The sequence below is a fragment of the Cydia fagiglandana genome, chromosome 16 (assembly GCF_963556715.1).
Source record: "Cydia fagiglandana chromosome 16, ilCydFagi1.1, whole genome shotgun sequence".
Taxonomy (NCBI): Eukaryota; Metazoa; Arthropoda; class Insecta; order Lepidoptera; family Tortricidae; genus Cydia; species Cydia fagiglandana.
In genome coordinates this window covers 12,423,304-12,446,288 of record NC_085947.1, presented here as the reverse complement: position 1 = coordinate 12,446,288, position 22,985 = coordinate 12,423,304, and the positions used below count along the sequence as shown (strand labels likewise).

The 22,985-nt window shown below is 37.6% G+C and overlaps 1 protein-coding gene across 2 annotated transcripts in view; it reads right to left on the bottom strand.

Annotated features, from left to right (window-relative positions):
* LOC134671999 (thrombospondin type-1 domain-containing protein 4-like) overlaps positions 1–22,985 on the bottom strand; it is a 101,465-nt gene that overhangs the window by 1,207 nt on the left and 77,273 nt on the right. For both annotated transcript variants that reach the window (XM_063529897.1, XM_063529896.1), the window contains 9 exons: positions 7,467–7,647; positions 5,910–6,070; positions 5,338–5,655; positions 4,875–5,099; positions 4,188–4,421; positions 3,541–3,691; positions 2,790–2,965; positions 1,967–2,141; positions 436–531 (listed from right to left, as the gene is read on the bottom strand). In XM_063529897.1, the coding sequence (XP_063385967.1) occupies positions 436–531; positions 1,967–2,141; positions 2,790–2,965; positions 3,541–3,691; positions 4,188–4,421; positions 4,875–5,099; positions 5,338–5,655; positions 5,910–6,070; positions 7,467–7,647 (1,717 nt within the window). The remainder of the gene's footprint in view (positions 1–435; positions 532–1,966; positions 2,142–2,789; positions 2,966–3,540; positions 3,692–4,187; positions 4,422–4,874; positions 5,100–5,337; positions 5,656–5,909; positions 6,071–7,466; positions 7,648–22,985) is intronic.

The following is a 22,985-nucleotide window of genomic DNA, read 5'->3' as shown; positions in this document are numbered from 1 at the left end:
AAGTGATGTTTTTTTTTAGAAACGGACCGATAGTCACAATCGCAACCTATACCACGCGACCGAAACGTCGTAAACGCCATGAAATACATTCATGTAAAATTCATGGCGCTTACGCGTTTAGGTCGCGAGAATCGCGCTCCGCTTCTCATACTCATACTCATACTCATAATCTTTATTGCATATCACATTGTATCTTAACCTATTACATAGAATTGTGTACAACATGACACCCTGTAGGGCACAGCAAGTCCATAGTTTGTTGTCGACCGACAACAACTCATGGCGTAAACCACTGGTTGTCTGTGCCGGTTCTATACGTAGCAATAATAGTTCAATGAATAGAAATGACAGCAGGGTGTCATCCATTATAGCATTAGCACAACGAACACTGGGACGTTTACCTTTTCGGTTTGGATGGTTTTGGTTAATAAATACCTTTTGCTTCATATTGCTGCGTCGTAGTGCCTTCTGTTGTAGTGGTAGTTGTTGTAGTGCTAGTTGTTGTATCGCTTCTGGCTACCTTTTGAGATTCTATAAACAAAAAAGGGTTACTTTCACATAAAAGTTATCAACATATTCATACGATATGTTTGTCTTTTACGGCGGTGTTAAATTCACATTACTCCACTGCAGACTTAATTTAGACGGGTCTAGTCACCAGAGAATTTACATAGAATTCTAAAGTGAAAGTGAATATTTTGGTACTTCGCCAACTGCTGATCCGTATCGCTAAATATCCAGCATTACAGCGAAGCAACTTTCGAAGGGCGATTTTTGTATTTCGAGCGCTCAATTTCCACTACGAGGCATTTAAATTCTACTAATAAAATTGAAAACGTGTGGTAATACTACTAGTCCACTAGATTCCCAATTTCTATTGCTCCTATTTCAAAAATAGCATTTCTTTTTCCACAGATTTTCGAATGACGAAAGCGAGCGCTCAAAATTTAAAAAGCGGCCCCTTGGGGTCTATTTCATAATATTAGCTTGTATTTTATTATGCAACAGGCCCCTGGCCGCGTAGCCAACTTGCCAATCGCTTAACGCTCCGTAGCGATCGAAACGCAACTGTCACTGTCGCAGTAATATGGAAGAGTGATAGAGAGACACAAAGCGTTTCGCTGTCGTAGCGATAGCGATTGTCACCTTGGCTAGGACGGTTCGGTCGAACAGTTGGCGATGCGAGTGATAAGTACCAATAAAATTTGGCGGTGTTGTTACACTCATCATCATCCTCATGATGATACACTACCTACACTGCGGAGTACACGATCATTGCGCGGCGGGCGCGCACCACATTGGAGCTGTGTTTATGGATACTGTACTGTTTGTGGATACTGGAGCTTGTGTTTTGTTTTTTTTTATAAATAATAAATAAATAAATATTATAGGACATTTTTTACACAAATTGACTAAGGCCCACGGTAAGCTCAAGAAGGCTTGTGTTGTGGGTACTCAGACAACGATATATATAATATATAAATACTTAAATATTTAAGTATATATGTATATAGAAAACAACCATGACTCAGGAACAAATATCTGTATCATCATACAAATAAATGCCCTTACCAGGATTCGAACCCGGGACCATCGGCTTCATTACATAGGCAGGGTCACTACCCACTAGGCCAGACCGGTCGTCATCGTCGGTCGTGTTGGACTAACAGTTGGCGATACGAATAATAGTTACCAATAAACACGGGTGGTACTGTTACACTGCACAGCGGAGTGCACGATCGTTGCGCCGGCGGGCGCGCACCAGATTGCGCGGTACTGGAGCTTGTGTTGGACTAACAGTTGGCGATACGAGTAATGGCTCCTCTACACGATTGGCCAACGCCGGCCACTCCAAGGGACGCATTTATGCGTTAGAGAGAGCAAATGATATTGCTATCTACCGCATGGCTGCGTCCCTTGGAGTGGCCGGCATTGTCTCATCGTGTAGAGGAGCCGTAATAGTTACCAATAAACACGGGCGGTACTGTGACACTGCACAGAGGAGTGCACGGTCGTTGCGCCGGCGGGCGCTCGCCCGCGCCCGCGGCGACGCACGCGTCGTCGCGCGCCGCGCCCGCCCCGCGCGCGCACCACACGGTACGCCGCTGGACGCCAGTGTTGGACGAACAGTTGGAAACACACTGCGGAAAGTAAACTAGTAAGCCCCCATTCGCACGACAGCTTTTTCAACGCGCGTTAAAAAAGCGTTTGAATGACACAATGTATGTATTCACACGACAGCGGTGGCGCTTTTTATTAAGCGTTGTTGGATTTTCGACTTTAAGCCTTGGTCATTAAATCGAATTTAGAGTGCGGACAGATTCAAGCGCTTTTTTAACGCGCGTTGAAAAAGCTACCGTGTGAATGGGGGCTAAATGTGAGTTAAAAAGCGTTCGTTGCGTTCAGATTTATTGATAAGGCCGTGTTGTACGGTTGCGTTCGTGGCCCACAAATGGTCTCGCCAGAAGACCGGCGCTGATTTTCGCGTTAACATTTACTTATTTTATTTAATCTTTATGGCACATAAGGAAATACACTGTACAAAAGGCGAACTTAATTCTGTACCAGTTAACCTTTAGGCAAAGCAGATAAGTATAAGCATTATGCTGAGACGGGACCATTTCGTGGTAATCTATATACTTTATGCGTTTCAAAATACTTTTTGTAATAGTTTGCCATGAATAAATGAAATTAATCTTCTTCTTATTCTAAGAACTTTAGCTTACATGAAGGGACGCAGCTAGGTTTATGCAAGCTGTCTAAGATATTATATTATACTATTGATCTACCTGACTCCACTCGCTAAAATACCAAGTAGGCGTGCACTTCTCTTCACAGTTTCTCTCGTGCGCCGGCCTCGGCGTCTTGCATCCAGAATCTTTGAGGTGTCTACCGGTGCCTCCTATACACAGGACTCCACGAATCTGCTTCCCATTACAAGGTGAGGAACATGGAGACCATTCTCCTACAAAATGAAGGTATTGTACAGTAAGAGACCCCACACTAGCGGCTTTCGAGCGTCGACGTCTAAACAGCGCTATAGAAAATGGTGTCGCTGCACAGTTGCGTCACGCATACGTTGCGTCCAGCAGCAGACATATTAGAGTTGGCTAGACGCTAACGCTCGGGAGACACGAGTGTTGGGTCTATTTTAGGATCGGTTGCACCGTCTGTCAAAACGTTCTCTGACCGAAGTTCCTTAGTTCTCCGCTGAGAGACGTTGGTCAGTCGCTTGATTGTGGTCGGTGCAATTGGTCCTAAGTGAATAAAGAGTGATGAAGTAGAAGCAATCATTTAAGGAACTGATAATAATTTTGGATTCACGTTCTGAGAATGAGAAAAAAATGTTCTTTTTGAACAGGATGATTATTTATGCTCTAACAAAGGTGGGTCTAATACATGCTGACTGTATTAGAACCATGTATTAGACATTTATTGTACACTGTATTAGATGTGTACAATAAATGTCGTTTTACACAAAATGAGAAACATTCAAAGAATAATATTGTAGTTTTTCTACTGATAACAGTTATATTTTACCAGTAAACCAATGTCCTTCCTGGGGTTCACATGATATCTTCGGACTGCACGATTGGGATGCATCGGGAGATCTCATAGGGGTGCAACCCGATGGATCCGAGCATCGGATCCCGCGGGTTTGTAGACCGCCGCCAACACACCAGCCTACACACTGAACAAACCAATCCAATGTATACCAGAACAATTAAAAGAGGTAGGACTAATCTTGCAGTGGCGGCGCGTCCATAAAAGCCGATTCCCACCGGCTTGCCTGTTTTTGGACGTTTGAGCAGAGTTGTAAAGGAAATATGTAAGCCAAATTAGCCCCGGCTTGCCTATGGATATGTTTGACGAGCCACCACTGCGATCTTGTATAAAAATTGTAAAGTTATTATGGTCAGCTGGACTGGTTGAAAGCTTGGCAACTTGAAGTTGATTTGTCTCAAAACTCCGCTACCTTCTAGTTATAAATCACTGCGCAACTTTTTTACTAACTGCCTGAGATAAATATTTAGTAGTAGATCTATAGGTACCTACTTCATCTACACTTAATTTTAATACTTTTTTACTGCTGATATATGAACAAGAGCTATTAGACTATTAGTTTCCTAGGTGGCCCTGTATAAATTACGGTATTTACGTATATCGCAAATGGAATTAATCCATACCTCCGACCATTCCGTGAACAGCCAACTAGCCGCCGCATTGAAGTTGTATTCCGGTCCGATTTCGTCCTCAGAACCGTTAACGGCGACGGAATACACCGGTCCTTCGTGGAACGCGTCGACATGCTCGCGAGGTCGTTTGACCCGTCTGTCCACTTGCCTCACATCAGGACAGTCGGGGATATCGCAAGGTTCTGTTGTAGACGGTTTTGGTGATGGGCATTTTTGATCACTTATCTGAAATATGGACAGAACTTTTATGGCACTTTTAAAATGCTTATTATTTTATGAAACTGATATAGATATGGTTAAAACAAAGAAACGGATTGAGAAACTCAACTCGCGGCAAATTAGTTCCACCGTAGAATAGGGTCACACACGGAATCGTTATCGCCATATAATTTTTGGATACTGTTACTCAAACCTAGAACTAGGGGGAAGCACCTCAGAGTGCCTTTACAAGCTGCATGCTATCTTGAGCAATACCTATGATCTGACTCCAGCTCAGTCCAAGTGCTCGTATCTCTCTTGGGCCCGATTTACACTTTAATTAGTTCATATATTCACTAAATACTAAACTGAACGCAATCGCAAGTAGCAAATATATGAACTCGCTCTTAACACTGATCAATGTGTACTCGTAAATCGGCTATTAATCTAATCTTCAATAATTAACCAAGAATAACTTACTTTCGTGATGCCTCTTGAATGATCCTGGACACATCCGACAATTCTCGTCCTTGTGGCGGGCCCGCAGGCGGGGCACGACGACCAGGCGGCGGCGCGCCACCGCGGCGGACACGACACGTTGCCGCACCGTCGTCGTCTGCTAGCGGGCGAAGAACCCGTGCAGTGCACCGGGGCTACCTCCCGGTCACCAGTACTGCTAGCTTCAACGCAGCGGAATTTTCCTACCTACAGATATTTACCCAAATATTTAGGTTCTTGCGCTAATAATAAGTTAGACATTATCAGCTCCAATCTCCATTCTCCCACCTTCACATTAGTAAAATCACATAACCAAAACACAAATTTAAAATGTCTATGGTATACTGCAATATATGGTAGGTACATTTCAAAATGATGTTGTCGGCTTTAAAGTGTAGGTAATGTATAGTGCAGAAATATTACATTCCTTAAATCCGTGACATACCTGGAATCCTCCACCACAAGTTCTTGAACACTGGGAGTACGAGAGTATTTTCCAGATAAATCTTCTATCCCCAACTATGTTTTCTTCGAACTCCTCCCCCGAATATGCATCTTGCATAACATTTACATTCTTATATCGCGGTACATTGACAGGCCTGGGAAAAGCGTCCAGGCTGTGATGCCTTCGGGTATGTTTGGGGGACATCGTTGAAGGTAATTCAGGGGCCGATCTTGTAATCGATTCAGCGTCTAACTCGCCAGGCTGTGATTCGGTGAAATATTCGTACTTGATGCTTGGGTTTGGCTGGGTGTAAAGTATCTGAAAATAAAATGAAATAATAACATTTTTTTTTTTTACTTGCTGCTGTCATGACAGTTTTGTCTTCATACAAGTAACTAACATAAAATTTAATATCATTATACAAAAATATTATGTACATATTACTTTTACCAAGAAGTTTTTAAATTACAAATTATAAAACTAGTACGAGTTACAAATGCCATCTTTCGGAGTTCAATATTTACATAATAGGTACCTTTACTTAATATTGAAAGTGGACAGTTTGGACTCACCATAATATCAATAGGGTAATGTATAGGCCCAAGAGCAAACACTGAATCCAGCCCGGCTACTCGTGAGTAAATGAAACGTGCGCCTTCTGCGTCGTATGTTCCTGGAGCGCTCACAGCAAACTCTCCGTTCATTATGTATGATCCATTTGTGATTTTGAGAGCTAAAAACAAACAGTAATGATAGGATTTTATTTATTTGTATCAAAGAGGGAAGGTGAGGTGCGGTAGAATTGAGCTGAAGACTCAATTCTATGCAAATCAACTCAAGTCAAACGGTTCACTATCCGCGACGGATTCCTGTATTCCCTAGTAGATGGTAGTTAGGTTCCTTAGTTTTAGACTTAGGTTGAAATAACTTGGCTTAACCCATACATTCACCTGCCTGTATACTTCCTGGACAAAATGTGTTTTACATTTAACTATAATATATTGTTTTGATACCACAATTGACAATGCTCCACAGTGTCCATTAGTTGACAACCATCTCTGTAACCTATTATTAGCAAAATCGCAAATTGATTTGGAACAGAACTCAATAGCGAGGTAACTAGCCTAGCTATTCAGTACAATCGTCATCAGGGCCATTGTAAGTCTCGAATGATTTAGAGCCACAATACTGATTGATCAGTAAGGACCTACCTTGCGTTTGCGCACCATTTGCCCTCATCAAGGGACCATTCATGTGACTTTCATTCATATAATTTTAAAGTAACAAATTATCTCGTAAATTCATGTTGCACTTTGAGTTGTAAGGAGTATAATTGGAGATTAATGGTTGACATTACTTGCGCAGAAACTTTATTGCTCTAGAGGAAGTATTTTCGGATAAATTCTTGGCAAAAAATTGCATTCGTAAGATTTTACGGTACCACAGCTACAGAGATAGTTGAACCTCCCTGCATACAGGCTCCTATGCACGTCAATTATCTCTACGGCTGATTGTACATGAAATTCATAATTACATGGCATAGATTATAGATTGACCCCTTTGGTCAAAAATATTTTCATTGTCTTGTTTTTGACCACTATGTCACGCTTGTATTGGTGTCTTTTATCAAATAAATAAATGAAAATCCAGTGTCTTTCTAGCTGTATAGCATTGCTTTCGTATTTTCGTGTAGTCATGTGTTTTGCCTGCTAGCACCGCTTTTTTGAACTAGTAGATACTGAGCAATATAATTAATTCTCGCTAGTATATTCTCCGTGACGTTGAGATGGCAGGCCCCGCGTGGAACAGTGGTCACGTAGGAGTAGCTGAGTGGCAGTCTAGGCCGGGAGAGCAAGCCAGAGACTAGTGGGCGACCGCATCGCATGTCATGTGTGTTGCCTGCTACCACTGCTTCTTTGAACTAGTAGATACTGACCAATATAATTCTCGCTAGATATGATCTCCGTGACGTTGAGACGGCAGGCCCCGCGTGGGACAGTGGTCCCGTATGACTAGCCGAGCAGTCTAGGCCGGGAGAACAGGCCTGAAACCAGCCGGCGCGGCGACCGCATCACATTGGCATGTGAGTTGCCTGCTAGCACCGCCTCTTTGAACTAGTAGATACTGACCAATATAATTCTCGCTAGATATGATCTCCGTGACGTTGAGACGGCAGGCCCCGCGTGGGACAGTGGTCACGTAGGAGTAGCCGAGTGGCAATCTAGGCCGGGAGAACAGGCCTGAGACCAGCCGGCGACCGCATCGCATGTCATGTGTGTTGCCTGCTAACACCGCTTCGCGACCCACAACCTGAAAGATGAGATAATATATTGTAGTTCTCATTCATTTTAGAAATGTTTAAAACATATTTTTGTACGGCATTACAGAGATACATACAAGTAACATTATAGCTAGGTAGGTACCTGAAAAAAATGGCATTGTAGAGTGGTAAGACAAACTACCATCGACAAGCGTTATAGCATATATTATGTATGCTGATTCAATACAAAATAACAGCATATAAAACACTTCACATTCGATCTTGTTAGATATACATTATGCTTTTCACACTTCCTAAACTTTGCTACGCGAGCGCATTCAGTATAAATCCAAAACCGTGGGAATTTCTAATTTTAATCGCCTTGTATAACATTCAAAGTTGTTGTAGCTTATTTAGTAACTCTTTTGTTTTTAATGGAGTGAAATATTAAAACATCCTGCCTTCAGACTATTAGGGCGTAAAGGCCTTGGTAGCAAGTGTCGGTTACGCCATTTAGGCTAATATATAAAAATATTCGCGGCTCGTAGCGGCGCCGTCAATGGGATTAGCTCGTCGACAGCCGTATTATACGGGTAGGCACGTGCGCTGTCAGCTGTCACAGCGGAGCTATGAATTTTATAACATTAAACACTTTCTAGACGTTGATGATAGTTTTGTATGGTAGGTATCTGGACGCTACGAAAATTTAAATTGTAGTAGTTTTTGCATAACAGATAGAGACTCATCATCAGCCACGTGCCACGGTATTTAGCAAAGCTTAGTAAGGGAACCTGGCGTCTGCTCGGACACCTGATGTCACGAGTTAAGGCAGGCGCTAGTTTCCACTGCCATCTGGTCATCCAACAAAGAGGGGAACAGATAAAGATAAAATAGTATTTTAATGACCCTTTATTCAATCTATGTTTAAAAATGCTGCTTTCTGCACATTTCACCCCGATTGATTCGAAGATCAGCGGCAGATCTGATTGTCCCTGCTTTTTTTGCCTTTTTTTTCAAGAAAAATAAAACTGAATTGATATTACAAATACTGAACTGAGAAGTAACTGGTGAGACTTTACTTTATGCTTATAAGTTCTTATAGCTCGTAGCTCTCTGTGAATGCAGGAATTAATCTGTTGACAGCCATATTATACGAGTATGATCGTACGCTTGTCAGCGCTTTCGCTTCTTATCCGGCTGTTTCTAGATCGTAGGTAAATCAACTTAAAATCATGGGCTTTTATCAATATCCTGTTTTGGGAATACATACTTGTGACTTGCACTTTGTAAGTTTGACCGGGCGTGGTTTACTCCGCGATTTCGTCGCTTTGCTACAGGTAGCTATTGCATATCCGTTCCACACCAATTTTGGTGGCTAGCCATAAGCCGCGCGTGGCGCTGTCGCCACCTAGCGGCCATATCTGTCCTGATCGTAACAGACGCGTTTTGTTAGAGAGTGAGTCTTCTGTACCTAATAACTACTATTATTTATTCTGTGGTTTGACACAGTTTTGTTAAAAAATATATATTCCCAATTTCATGGTATGGAGTTTTAAAACATCGTTGTGTTATAGAGCTGCCTATTGTGTTTTTTTATTAAGTATTAGTTAACTAGGTACATCAAAACCAAAGAGGACATAATTATTTGGTTCACAATTTTAAGAATATAAAAGATTCCACTCATAACGATCATAATATATGTTTAAGTTTATTTTCACTCAAAACAAAATGTTTGATGTTTAACAAAGTTGCATTTTTATCACGCGATAGCATCGTAGGAATTAAGGTACCTACTTTATTCGCGACGCGGACGATTCCAGAGCGTTTACATGCACTTTACGTGTTTTGCGCTTTCATTATTTCCATCTTAACCGCTTATTAAGGACATGATATCACGAATATTTAAAACACTTCAGTACAAATGTCTTCATTAACATTTGTAGTGTCAACGACATGGATGTACCTACAAGACGACAGTTTTTGTACTTTTTAATCAACATAATATTATAGGTGATTTGTACATTAAAAATGCAATAACTATGTAGGTAACCTTACTACTGTAGACATAGCGAACCCCCATGGCTCCGCCATTTTTAAGTGAATCCAAAAATTTTATTCATTAATAACTTTTAATCCTTTACGAAAGCCTTAGTAATAATGATGCTTTAAAGTAATCTAACGGAACTCTGTGATTTAAATGTTTTACAATACAATAAAATGCATTAAAACATCAGATAACGATGCCTAGCCCTAGCACTATAAAATGTAAGTACATCATTAGACTGCTATTAAGTACCGCAATACTCATGTGGCATAAGTGCATGTTACCATAAGATGCTACAACAAATTGCAAATGCTATTTTATCTGCAACTACTTTCTTATATCTTTGACATAAGCATTTTAGTGCAATAGCGTCCGTAATCTAATCTCCGTATTAACTAGCTTTGCTAAGTTTGGCGCTTGCTCGATCTATGTAAGATGTCCTCTTATATTTCTTTATTTATAATACCAAACAAATCAGTTTGTTTTCTTATTTTACAACTGCATTTAGGTACTCTTATATTCAAAATGATGCCATCGACATTAAAATGACCTAATTGTCACTTAGAACTTTAATACCTGATAAAATTAGAGATTGGTTCTGTTATCTGACTGTAATGCCAAGATTTTCCGTTCGACATTTTATTCACACTAATTTAATCATCATCCTTATCTTAATGTATGTTCACTGATAAAATCTTCGAAAGAACACGCATTTTTATTTCTTGGCTGCTATCATATCCAAAGCAAAAGGCATACGACTGACCGATATTTACGACCTAAATCCAAAGGCCGGTAGTTTGCCAGCGATACGTTTACAAAACGATGATACGTACACGCCTCTCAAGGATCTATTTAAAAGCTTCGGCTCGGTTTTATTTGCCTTTTATGACTTTATTCGAATGTAAATTGGTATTAATTCGTATTTACATAAAAAACGGCGCCACTCCATTCGCCGGTAAAGTGATGAAGTTGTCACAAGACATGTATGTTTTGCTTATGCATAAATATGAATAGACTGTGAATAAATTCAATGATGACGTAGACACACATTAGCAAAAAAGGTGTTAATGACCAAGTATTCCGTTTCATCATTTTTATGTATTTTTGTGTATATTGTAGACACCTACGGAAATATCCTTTTAAAATTTATAATAATCTACACACAGGCGAAAACAACCTTAAAATTTTATTAGATAAATTCTGTGTTAAAAAACGTAATAGGTACTCCGTTTACCTATTTAATTATTACTTATGAACTACATGAAACCAGAAATGCCCTACAGATAATCAATTACATGTTTTCACACTGAATATCATATTATCTTAATCGATAACACTGACCGCGATGAATGGGCACCGGCTCATTAATAACCCTAATCTGATCACAATGATCTCCCCCGTTTATCAGCAAATACTTAAAGCATGGCGCTATAAATCTCACATAGTGGTAATTGAAAACGTCTGCTAATAGACTATTAATTAGGCTTATAGCGAGTTAACAAATTAGCTGTCTTGAGGCGCGAGTTTTAGAACATGATTTGTGACGTGTGCCGCCTAGTTTGGCGTTTATGCCTTATTTCAAAGTATAATTGGTATCTCTATTAATTTGTCAAGCTGGTTACCGCTGCACTGTTTCTCGTTAGATGTAGGCCTTGCAAGTGTATGTAATTTGCCTGAATTTGATATTTTAAATGATTTATGTCAAACTGCAATTCATTATTTCATAAAATTACAATTACTTAAATCAAGGTAGACTAAGTTAACTGTGACGTTTTTGGACCACGTACTTTCCTATTGTTATAAGCCGCGACACAACTTAATTTATTAAAAGAATTATATTTAGATCTTTAGTACCTTGTGTCATGTGATTGTTCAGATACTTAGATAAAACGTACTAATTCAAAGGAAAACAAAAACACATCTAAACATTTTCATAATTACTAGCAACTTTACTTACACATCCATCAACGACTCTATATACGTTTTTCATTAAGTGCCTCATTATTCTGAAATCAAGTAGTAATAAGTTAAATCGAATTAAGGTAAGCATTAATCAAAGTGTCACAGACCCGAATTTAATAGAATCAACACCTGTTCGTTTAATTGTGGTATTAATGGGTGTCGTGATATGTGGAGTCAGCGGTAAATAATGTTGCTTATTAAAACCAAAATACAGATTCAGATTTTAAAAATATTATACCAATCACATCAAGACACGCTTTTAAGATGTATACTCCTACTCGTGGGTTAGGGCCACCCCACATCTAGCGTCTTTCGAGCGTCGGCGTCTGGTCAGCGCTATGGAAAATGACGTCGAGCGGCGGCCATAGAGTTGTAGACGCCGACGCTCGAAAGACGCTAGATGTGGAGTGGCCCTTACTGCGAGAACGATGCACTGAGTCGGTACTTACCTATAATATTTGTTATTGTTATTATTTGGAGCCTGTCGTGTCTCCCCTACATTTCTCCATTGATCTTTATCCCGTGTCTTGCCATTCCTTCAAAAGAGAGTTCAGTTCGTCCCACCATTGCCGGCGGGATATGCCATCCTCGATTTAAGGGCTCCTCTACACGATGGGCCAACGCCGGCCACACCAAGGGACGCAGCCATGCGGTAGAATGAGATAGCAATATCACTTGCTCCCTATAACGCATAAATGCGTCCCTTGGAGTGGCCGGCGTTGGCCCATCGCATAGAGGAGCCATAAGTTTTCGGACTCCCACTTGGTATAAGTAGTAATTTTCTCCACAACTCATACGGCAAACAGCAGAGGTACAGATAGTTTACTATCATAACTATAAAGTCTGAATATACTTCCAAAGTGACACAGTTGCGTAATTGGGCAGAAACCTTTAATTGGGTATAATCGGTTCTTATAAATCAATTAATATGCCTTTCTTGTGCTCCGATTGTATCATGTTACAGTCATTAGTTGTAGCTGAGTGCAGTCAATTAAATAAGGCATTCGAGGATTAATTTTCTGAAGCTCTGAAGCTGTGGTAAATAGCTTCAAACTATAAGGCAGCGGCGTTGTCAATAAAGAAGAATAAAGAATAAAGATAGTACTTTTTTTACCTGTCTTTGGTTGAAATGTTCAGGTAGACTAATGAGTACATGTCATTCGATTTATTTAATGAAAATGAAAATATTCAACGAAAATTTCGTAGATAATGTAAATTAATCAGAGATGTCTGATAGTAAATTGTTCTAATTTAAAGCTTTTATACATTATCTGCTTTTGAGAATCAAATGAAGTTAAGTGTCACTTAATGACAGAGTTTTACCGGGTGTGGCCTGTAACAAGAGCAATTAATTAAAACTAGATTGTACTCCTCAAACGGTGACACTCAACAACATTTAAAAATTATGAAGTATTTAGACTCCCTATTTTTCATACAAAATGAATATTATCTTCAATGGACGCCATCGTCACGCCATATTATTGTGATTGACGTTGCTTGTCACGCCTTAAACATAACAAAATTCGCAATACATTGCGTCTTAGAATAAACTTTAAAGTGTATTAAAAATCAAACTACCTACAAGTTATTTTTAAAAGTTGCTGAACAAATTTTGGTCAGTATGAGGAGTACAGCCTACAGTTAAATTTTTTGCTCATGTTACAGGCCACACTCGGTATATTCAGGTTAATCAAGCAACTAAACTAAGATTAGATTTGTTACATAAAATCCAAGTGTTTGCATAAAGTACTTACGAAAGTCAGTAGGGCGGCGAGAAGACAGGAAGTCATCATGTTGCTTTTCTTGTTTACTCGACACGACACGATTATCTTTAGATAGCACAAGTTTTTATCCAAGAACAGCTTTTCAGCACCGCACGATGACACGGAATCATTTTTTTAAACTACGCAAAGGAATAATATAATTGTCATCGCAATCCAGCGCGGGAACGCTGCCTGCGTGTTGGGCACCCTCCCGAAGGCACCAAATTTTGATAGGTATTTTTAATTTTTAGTTTTAGTTATTTTAATTGTAGTTAGTTTTAGTTTTATATTCCTGTTTATGTCTTTTAGTAATTTAAATTTATATTAATAAATTATAAACTTTGGCAAAGGAAGATAAATTTTATGATAACTATTAATTCAATTTGTTTTAATTGTATATCAAAAAAAACGATTTTCAAGACCGAAGTGATCCCATAAGAGCTCCGTGAACAAAGTTTTGTACGGAGCTCTGACAATTTATATTAATAAGTAAGACTTTTAATTTAAATACTTACTTTACCTAATATTATATGTATTTCAATTAAAAGTGTTATGATGGGCAAATAGGCCAGCGGTTTTAGTGCTTTCCGTGGGTTACAAGAGACCTGAGTTCGATCCCTAGATAGACACACAAGGTTGTGTAGGTACTTTAACTACTTTATTTGTATAGAATAACGACATCGGAATTATACTATAATTTATTTGTAGACACTATCTAAATGCCTATTTAGACATTAACGGACACATCAACAGAATAATTTCTCCTAATAACTCAGTGCCTGGATACTGATATACGGCACGCTTTACGACCGCTAGATTTGAAATCCCTATTAAATTTATTGCCTATCTATTACGGGCTAAGTCAAACAACACCGGTATATTGGCCTCTAACTATTTATGACAAACGGGGCACCCGTAAAATAAATGGAACAGAACAATTTGCATCGTAAACCAAATTAATATTGTCGAAGGTTAAACTCAAAAGACGATCGTAGATTTCGAGCGGGTTATGTTCAAATTAGAGATGCCACGAATATTCGGCAACTATTCGGTTTCGGCCTATTCGGCCATTTATCCAACTTCACTTAAAAAGAAAAATTACACGAAAAGATAACCAAAAACTAGGTATATTTTATATTTATAATGTATTCAGGGAAAGTAGTTAAATACGAAGGCACATTTTTGAGAATTTGTTGTTTACAAAATATTTTATTCTTATCATGAGTCTAATTGATTGACTCTAACTACATTAATTAATTCTATTCAACATAAAAATATATTTCAGCAAACATTGTGCTTTTTTAGCGAACAGTTTTCATAATAATTGTGATTCAAAATGTTCGCATGTCGGGCCGAATATTCGGTCGCCGAATATTCGGTATTCGGCCGAGAGAGGGGCTGAATATTCGGTATTCGGCCAAATTCACTATTCGGGGCATCTCTAGTTCAAATGGTGATTCGGTGGAGTGATTAGGATTACTTTATTGTTGGTGGTGTATCGTAAGTGATGCCAAGAGAAACGTACGCTTTGATCTGACCAGATGAATTGCACTTACGCACAGAACCCAAATCCCTACTGATATCTTTACGATATTGCGGTACGTGCCTTGACAAAATCTGCATTGCATTTACGTTGCATTCAAAGCTTGTTTTAGTTTACATAAAATATAGCGACATCATACGGCGTGTATAGCAGATTATTTGCCATATTATTGTTATTTATTATCTGAATAAATTTATGTCAAATGAAATGTATTTTCAATTGTATGTTATCTGAACTGTATTACAGTCTATAACGCGTGTAAAGTTACGTTACTTTAGGTCAAGTTCCCAGGCGAAACACGATATTTTCCCCATGTAGTAGGTACTAACACCCAGCGCAGACATTTGTGCAATGGCATGCAAAATATCTCACTAAATATTTCCTAGTGTGACCAAAAGCAGGCGGTGGCTGCGAGCCAAACGTCCATGTCTCATCGTAGTACTAAATATGAATCCTTGCATTTATTTATTTTATTTTTAAATTCTTATCAGGCAATATGGCACAAAACTAAACACTATATTGCCGAAAACACGTCTTTGCGGCAGAAAAATTGAACAGTCGAATATTTTTTTTCCGCCGCACAGCCGTATTGTGTCGGATTCGGCAGTTTGCATTACCTACCTACTGATGTAAATTCTATGGAGTGCACAATAAAGTACAGAGGTTACCGACTGATATAAAGCAAGACGCCGATTGTGCATGCTGTAGAATGATAATCAAGACATGTTGTAGGTATTGAGGTTTTGACGCTAAGTAGAGGTTAGTGTGGAATTATACTTTGAAAGCAACTTATTCATATCCTGATTTTTCTGACCAGCTTAATAAAAACTTAGTTGAGTAAACCTATCGTATAATTTGCTAATGCTCATTGGATTAATTAAATCTAGAGAAGGACACCATAATACATATATTCGCAATAAAACTGCCATAACCAAACAAGATCAGTAAACAGTAAAAATATAAACTACCCAAATTATTGTCATCTCTCTTTACCCTAAAACAATTAAATTGTTACTTCAAAGTTGGTTTGAATATATTACACGGAACAGTTAATACCCAAGATCCTACACCTCCCGCCATCATTTATCATTGTAATTTAGGGTCCCTTTTAACCTCGATGTGTTCGCGTGGCACTAGTAAATATGTCAATTATTGTTATTATGATATCCCGCCCGGCCTAGCCGCTGCTTTTACAGCTTGGAGCTACATCGTATTTAAGATATATGGATAAGTGAACAACTTGGATTTATTACTTTCGGAGTACAACTTGTAACTCTTATACCTATTATGTTATGTAGTTTTTTTTATTTATTTTTTAGATTTTTAAGGATATTTATTAGAATGATTATATCTGCATTTCTGATTGTCACGTTTTACATTTAAATTTCGTTAGAATAGCGACATATTAAAAGTATTTTTAAGTTAAGAAATTAGTCAAGTTTTTTCAAGGCCGTAATATTTATTTCTAAAGAAAAGAAAGTAAAGAGAAAAGTTCATTGGCATATTATAATAGAGCCATTTTTATATGCCATTGAACTTTTGGTCTAGTTATAAATAATTCGGTAGATTTCTGGCTAAAAATAATATAAATTCCATTAACACGAATAAATTAATACCTATATCGGTATTGGCCAACCGCCAAGCACTAATTATTTTCTAGTTTCGTTTTACACATGACATTAACGTCAAGCACAATGTATGTAAAGTGTAATGCATTTGTGTAAACTCTCGTTTTAATCTGTGTGTTTAATGGGACAATGCCACGCGCACCAGAAATATTATGAACAAAGTCTAGGTCCGAAGCGATGAATGACCACTGACAGATCAAAGGTAAGGTGAGTATGAAATGGCTTTTGTTTAGCATTAAATAATTTTCAGACTTTATTTTCGAACGTAAACGGTGTACAGACAGCATCGAAATCATTGGATCAGACGTTAAAACTAATTAAAACAAAAAACAACTTAACAAAAATAAATATGAACGCGAACTGTACAGGTTTGCCTTTAATTGGAAAAGCATTCCAGATAATCCAGGTGTGGCAGATACTTTTGGTGCATTGTTTCATCAACTACTATTGATGTGGACTGTACAAAATCCACAAATTTTATGTATTTTTATACATATTTACTAAAATGTTATCTGGGGATACGGTAGTGCCCCGCCAAGTCGTGCAAAACAAAAGCACGGCCGTACCATCCTTTTCTCGAAGACATTCAGTAATTTTCAACTTCATGTAAATACAACTGAAATGAAACACGAAGGCATGATTTCTGCTGGGAGAATACCATTAAACTTCTAAAAACGATCCTAATCGTACAAACCAAAGCAAACGTGGGCAATTGTTACAACTAAAGAGCACGAATCACCTAAAGTGAAGACATTACTCAACACAAATCGAACACAAACGCTATCGCTCCATCTAGCAGCGCACGCGTCGCTCAGCTGTCAGCTACCGGCGTATTGTTTGTCTGTCTGATCTACTAACCGTTCAAAAAGACGCAACTACAACTATACTCCAGCGATATATGTCGTTATTGCTTGACAAGGGTCATATCACTGCTTATGGTAAACATTGATTCTGAGATGAAATGTCGTAATTGAGATCGGCGCTGGCTATTAGGCTAATGAGCCTGTCAATTTGGATTAATGACTATCTGTTTTGCTGGCAGGATCTATATCTATACTTATGCGGCGAAGAGTTTATTTTCAAAATTACTATTACACAAGTGGTATTATGGTTCCCTAAAATCAGGTAAACTAAAGTCATTAAGTACAACTATGGTCCAGTTTTAAACGTTGATTCTTAACGAGCCTTTATGATTTGTACTCGTTACATTTATTTTGGAGCGTAGATACACTAATGCTCTTTCTATATTATATAATTTATATACCTACTCAACATAATTTGAAAAATACTTATTTAAGTACATATTTTACTGCAACTTGAATTTGGACCATAGTTGTAAGCTGTGGACTAAAGTTACCTGAATTTTCGGTTTTAATTTTGTTAAAACATAATCAATTCTAGAAACCGGATGATTACAATCTTAAACAGAAGAGGCGCTACAACTTGCCCCATTATTTTGGTAACCTACATTCAGATGTCTCTGTTATGAGAGGAATACAGACATTAATTATAAAAACCTTCGCAGTCGACAGTTAAGATGAGAGCAATGATAAATTCACACCAAACATATTACTTAATTCCGCAATCAAAAATAAAAGCTACCTTATACCCAAGGAAAACTACATTTTTATGCTAATACTTGGAGTAGGTATTACATATCCAATATCCTAATGTAGTAAAATGTTTTGACCTGTTGTAACAATATTAGTTTTGCCACCTACGGAGATTTGATAAAAACAAAGAATTAGAATAAATGAATTGAAAATGTTGAATGTTGTCCAACTGAAAGAATACCTTTAAGTACCTAAGCATGATGATGATGACAAGGGAATTGAAAAAATAAAGATACAGAAACCATGAATAAAGGTGGCAAATGACGTAACAAATAAAACAATTACAAATACAACAAACTCTTATTAAATTATAAGTCTAGCAATACTTTCCTCGAGTGTAGTTTTAATTTGAATATTTTTGACAAAGTCATTAATACCTACAATACCTATTATTACTTTGCCACATCCCTAACACTTTAGCAGTTGTTATTGAGATCTTCTAGCCACAATTTGTTAATGGCTATTTGCGAAGCTTTTACAGTGTTCCGTTAATGGATCTTAACGAAAAATTAGCAGAAGCGAGTCATCAGAAGCGGTAGACGCCTTGTCATCCTTGATTAGTGGTTATCCGCCGAATCATTGAACCGATGTACTCATTCATATTATATCTGTACAAGTATACGTATGTTCACGATCGTGCCAGATAATAAAAAAGACTAGGTACGTGTATTCAAAATGATATAATGCGGACATCACTGGCGCAGGCGAAATTTGGTACGAGTAGGTATACTTATATATAAATCAGAGATATTTTTGGTCTATTTATAATAAATATATTACTGACGTTTTTGAAATTAGCTGTAAGTTATGGTATTATTTCGACACGGCATTATAACATTACTTGCGACCCGCTCCGGCTTCGCACGGGTTAACAAATTATACACATAAACATTCCTCAAGAATCACTCTATTGATAGGTGAAAACCGCATGAAAATCCGTTCAGTAGATTTTGAGTTTATCGCGAACATACAAATAAACAATCAGACAGACGCAGCGGGGAACTTTGTTTTATAAGGTGTAAGGTGTAGGTCATCAAAGGGCAATATGAAAATCAAAACATGTTTTATTTTTGAATCAATAAGTGATTTCAGATTTCAGATTTTTATTTGCTAATATAGACATAAGCCATGCAAATACAATAATAAATAATAAAATATCACAATAAAAACAGTAACACAATAAAACAGTAACAAAAACAACCAAAAAGAGATCAAGAAGTATGTATGAAGTATGATGTTTGGAAAAATAATTTAATAACGTATCACTTTTGTGCACCCTTTTTAATTTAGTAAGGGTTCATTTTTTTTAAAAGAGTAAATAAAATTAATCTTGCAAGCACATGCCATCATTATTGTTGATGTAATCCAAACGCGTCACAGTAGATGAAGCCAGAACTATTCCAAGCCGCTGACTAACTCCATATTTACTGCCGTGACTTTAAACGCATTTCAATAGTTCGCCTAGATAATATGATGCGTAGTGTCCTGATGGAAAAGAGATTGTTCGAAACTGGGATGAGGATATTCAACCTCTCGGTCTCTAATCTTAACTGGAACATTTTTTGTTTGTTAAGTAGAGAAAAGAATACAATACACAAATACAAAAATTTGCGTTATATGATCAGATGGGTCTGGTCACAAAAAGTTACACGTTTAAGAATAAGAAAAATCACGAAACTCATGGTTCATTCATAGACCAAAGAATAATTAGGCAACGCTATTTGGTGTAGGAATGTAGCCAGCCTTAATGGCACCCTTCCACAGAGGACAGACCTGGGAGACTAAGGTAGGGTAACGTATGTATATTTTTATTTATTTAGTTTATAGTTAATTGTAATGTAAATAATAGAAATAAAACGTATCTTACAGCCAAAAAAAGAAGAATTACTAGTAACGCACAGCTAAATCTTGGTTTGTATAACTTTGAACAGCCATACGCATCTCATGCCTGGACCACTCCACTAGAGTGTATTACGGACGAAAATCATATACTTATACCAAGTCATCCTTAGAAAAATACTATGAACCTAAATGCTGTGGAATGCTATCATCAGATATTTGGTTTTGATGGTGGTGTGGGGGGTCCTTTCGGATTTAGTGCTTATGCTCGATTAATCGAGTTACGCTAAGAAGGTATTTATCAGGTATACGATCAAAACTGACTTAGTTTTGATCGTCAACCGACAAACAGGAGATTAGTGAGTTTGAATAACGAACGAAGATTTAATGAATGAGTTATGGAACAAACTTACTGCGACGGTGCGAAAGGCGATGCTTGTAATCCATTATAGACCCAAGAAAATACGCGACTTCAATTTACATACATACATGGTGTTGTAAGATATATGCACAAGTATTAAACCTAATGGCTCTCATCATTAACCTTACGGTTAACTTAGCTGTTTATTTTTTGTTTGCGTATAAGTTTAATTTAACTTGTATTAAGGTTCAGTATAGAAAGATTCTTGTCGAATTAACGTGTGATTGTCATGTTAAAGTTACATCGTTTAGCACCTTACACTATTAATTGTTGGAGATAAGAGACTTAACGGTACTTAAAAAGTTTTGGGTGTTCGATGCTTGTACACAACTTTGTAATGCTTAGATTGTAATGTATTATATGTACAATTTTTTATGTGTAATTCATTTTTTTTATATTACTCGCACTTTTTGACATATTATTTTACAAGGGTAACCAGGCACTTTAAAAACTAAAGCTTTAAAAACAGTTGCTTATAAAAGTAGAGTTCGAAATTCGAATTTGTTTTTTTTCGGACCGAAGCTAATACGCTGGCTGTCGCGCGCCGCGTTGTGCACTACTGGTGAGACGCGCACGCGCCGGACCCATTGATATGTGGAAAACCGAGTGGGAATGTACCGGGAGGACTAGTCACTTGGGAGGTACAGGCAATGGATGAAAATTGTACCAAACTTTTTATCGTAACGGGTGGAAAATACAAAAATCAACTTTCTTTTCATGCAGATACGATTATGCACGTAGTATGCATAGTTCACAGCAGAAATTCAGGGAGTTACTCGTATAATACTTCATTGGTTCATGTATTGAATAATATTAATATCTGTAAATATTATTGTACCGTTTGTGCCCAAATAAACATTAAAACATCAATTTTTTCACATCACCAATTCGAAAAAGGGTTTTTTCTTCCCTGCTAGGAGGGATCAAAGTAACACTTTTCTGTTCTAAGCACACTATTTTTACATTTTTGCACATTATTTTTATAGCTTAAATAATCTGTTTAAGCATCATAATTCCCTCCTAGGAGATGTGAAAAGCAGTGTGTGTCACACGGTATCAAAATTATTTCGTCTTGGGCGTTAACACTTGAATCCCTCATTACGCTCAGGATTCTACTTTAGAATCCATCGCTTCATTAAGGATTCAATGTACGCCCTTGACGGAAATATATCATTTTGATCCCTTGTAAAACAAACTACTATTTCTTTTCAATTCAGATACTCGTACGAATTTAGGTGTTTTTGTTTAACTATGATACTATCATATATTTAGGAAATCTTATACATCCTAACACTTGAGAGTGTATGAAATTTAATAGCGTTAATAGGATTTATTTATAAATAAAAATATTTATACGGTTGTTAAAATAGGTTCGGCAAAACTTATGCTACTGAAGAAAAGTCTCGCAAGAAAAGTCTGCAGCGATTTTAATATCACATGTAGTGCAAGTGTTATTTTAAACGTCTTACTTCTATGAAATTATGACGTATAAAAAACACTTGCAATACTTGCATTGCGTGGGCTATCGTATGAAGCTACCGCGTCACGAATGATTAGTACTATTTTTCGATAGAGGCGTGTGCGTGACATTTAATCGCTGCAGAGTTTTCTTGGTCTAGCTCTACCTACCTAAATAGTTTCTGACGGACTGAAACAGAACATTGAAAAGCAAGCGATACCTAAATCACTTTAAGATTATGCACCTAGTGCATCCCATACATCACTAATGCATCCAACATCATAGAGTAGCAGATTTAGTTTCGTAAAGCTCGAGAATCGAATAAATCACTCAATCAATCGACGTCACTCGATCGATTGAATCAACATTCGAAATTTAAACCCAGTACGGTAAAGATGAAGGAAAAACGAATTAGGAGTGAAGCTTTAGACGAATTTATTTTTAATCTTGTGAAAATATTCCGTTCCGTAAGTAAATTGATGGCAATGATCGACAAAAATGTGATCTGCTTCTGGGCCCGATTCGGAATATGAAATAAACATCTATTACACATCTTTTAGACATCACCAAGATACGATAACGATATGTTTAAGATCTAACCTGTCAAATTTGACATTTTCGCGATTCTGGAGACACTCTTGAACGATTTCTACAGGATATGACTTAGAGATCGAATGCACATCTAATAGATATCTTACTCTATCTAACGTAAAAGTGACATTGGTTGCCCGAATTGCGCTGCAAAAGAGAACTAGTTGATATCTAAACTGTAACGTATCTAGAATGGATCTAGTACGTGTCGTCTCTTGTGAATATCTTGAAGTTCGAATACGGCAGTCTTTATTGCACCTACCACATGTTACATGAGTCTGTAGCACGAAGTTGTTAAATTCAAATGTGCATACGTTTTTGATTTGTCAACAGTAGTGCACATCATTGTTTAATATTTCAGCGTCAGTTTCTAATACACACGACGTATGCGAAGACAAAACAGCTTGTCTGTAGAACTCGCTACGGCAGGGAGTTTTTGATAGTATAGTATACAAGATGATGAATTTGCTTAAACAATATTTTTTACCAAAAATTTCATGTTATACCTTACATTTCTAAGGATAA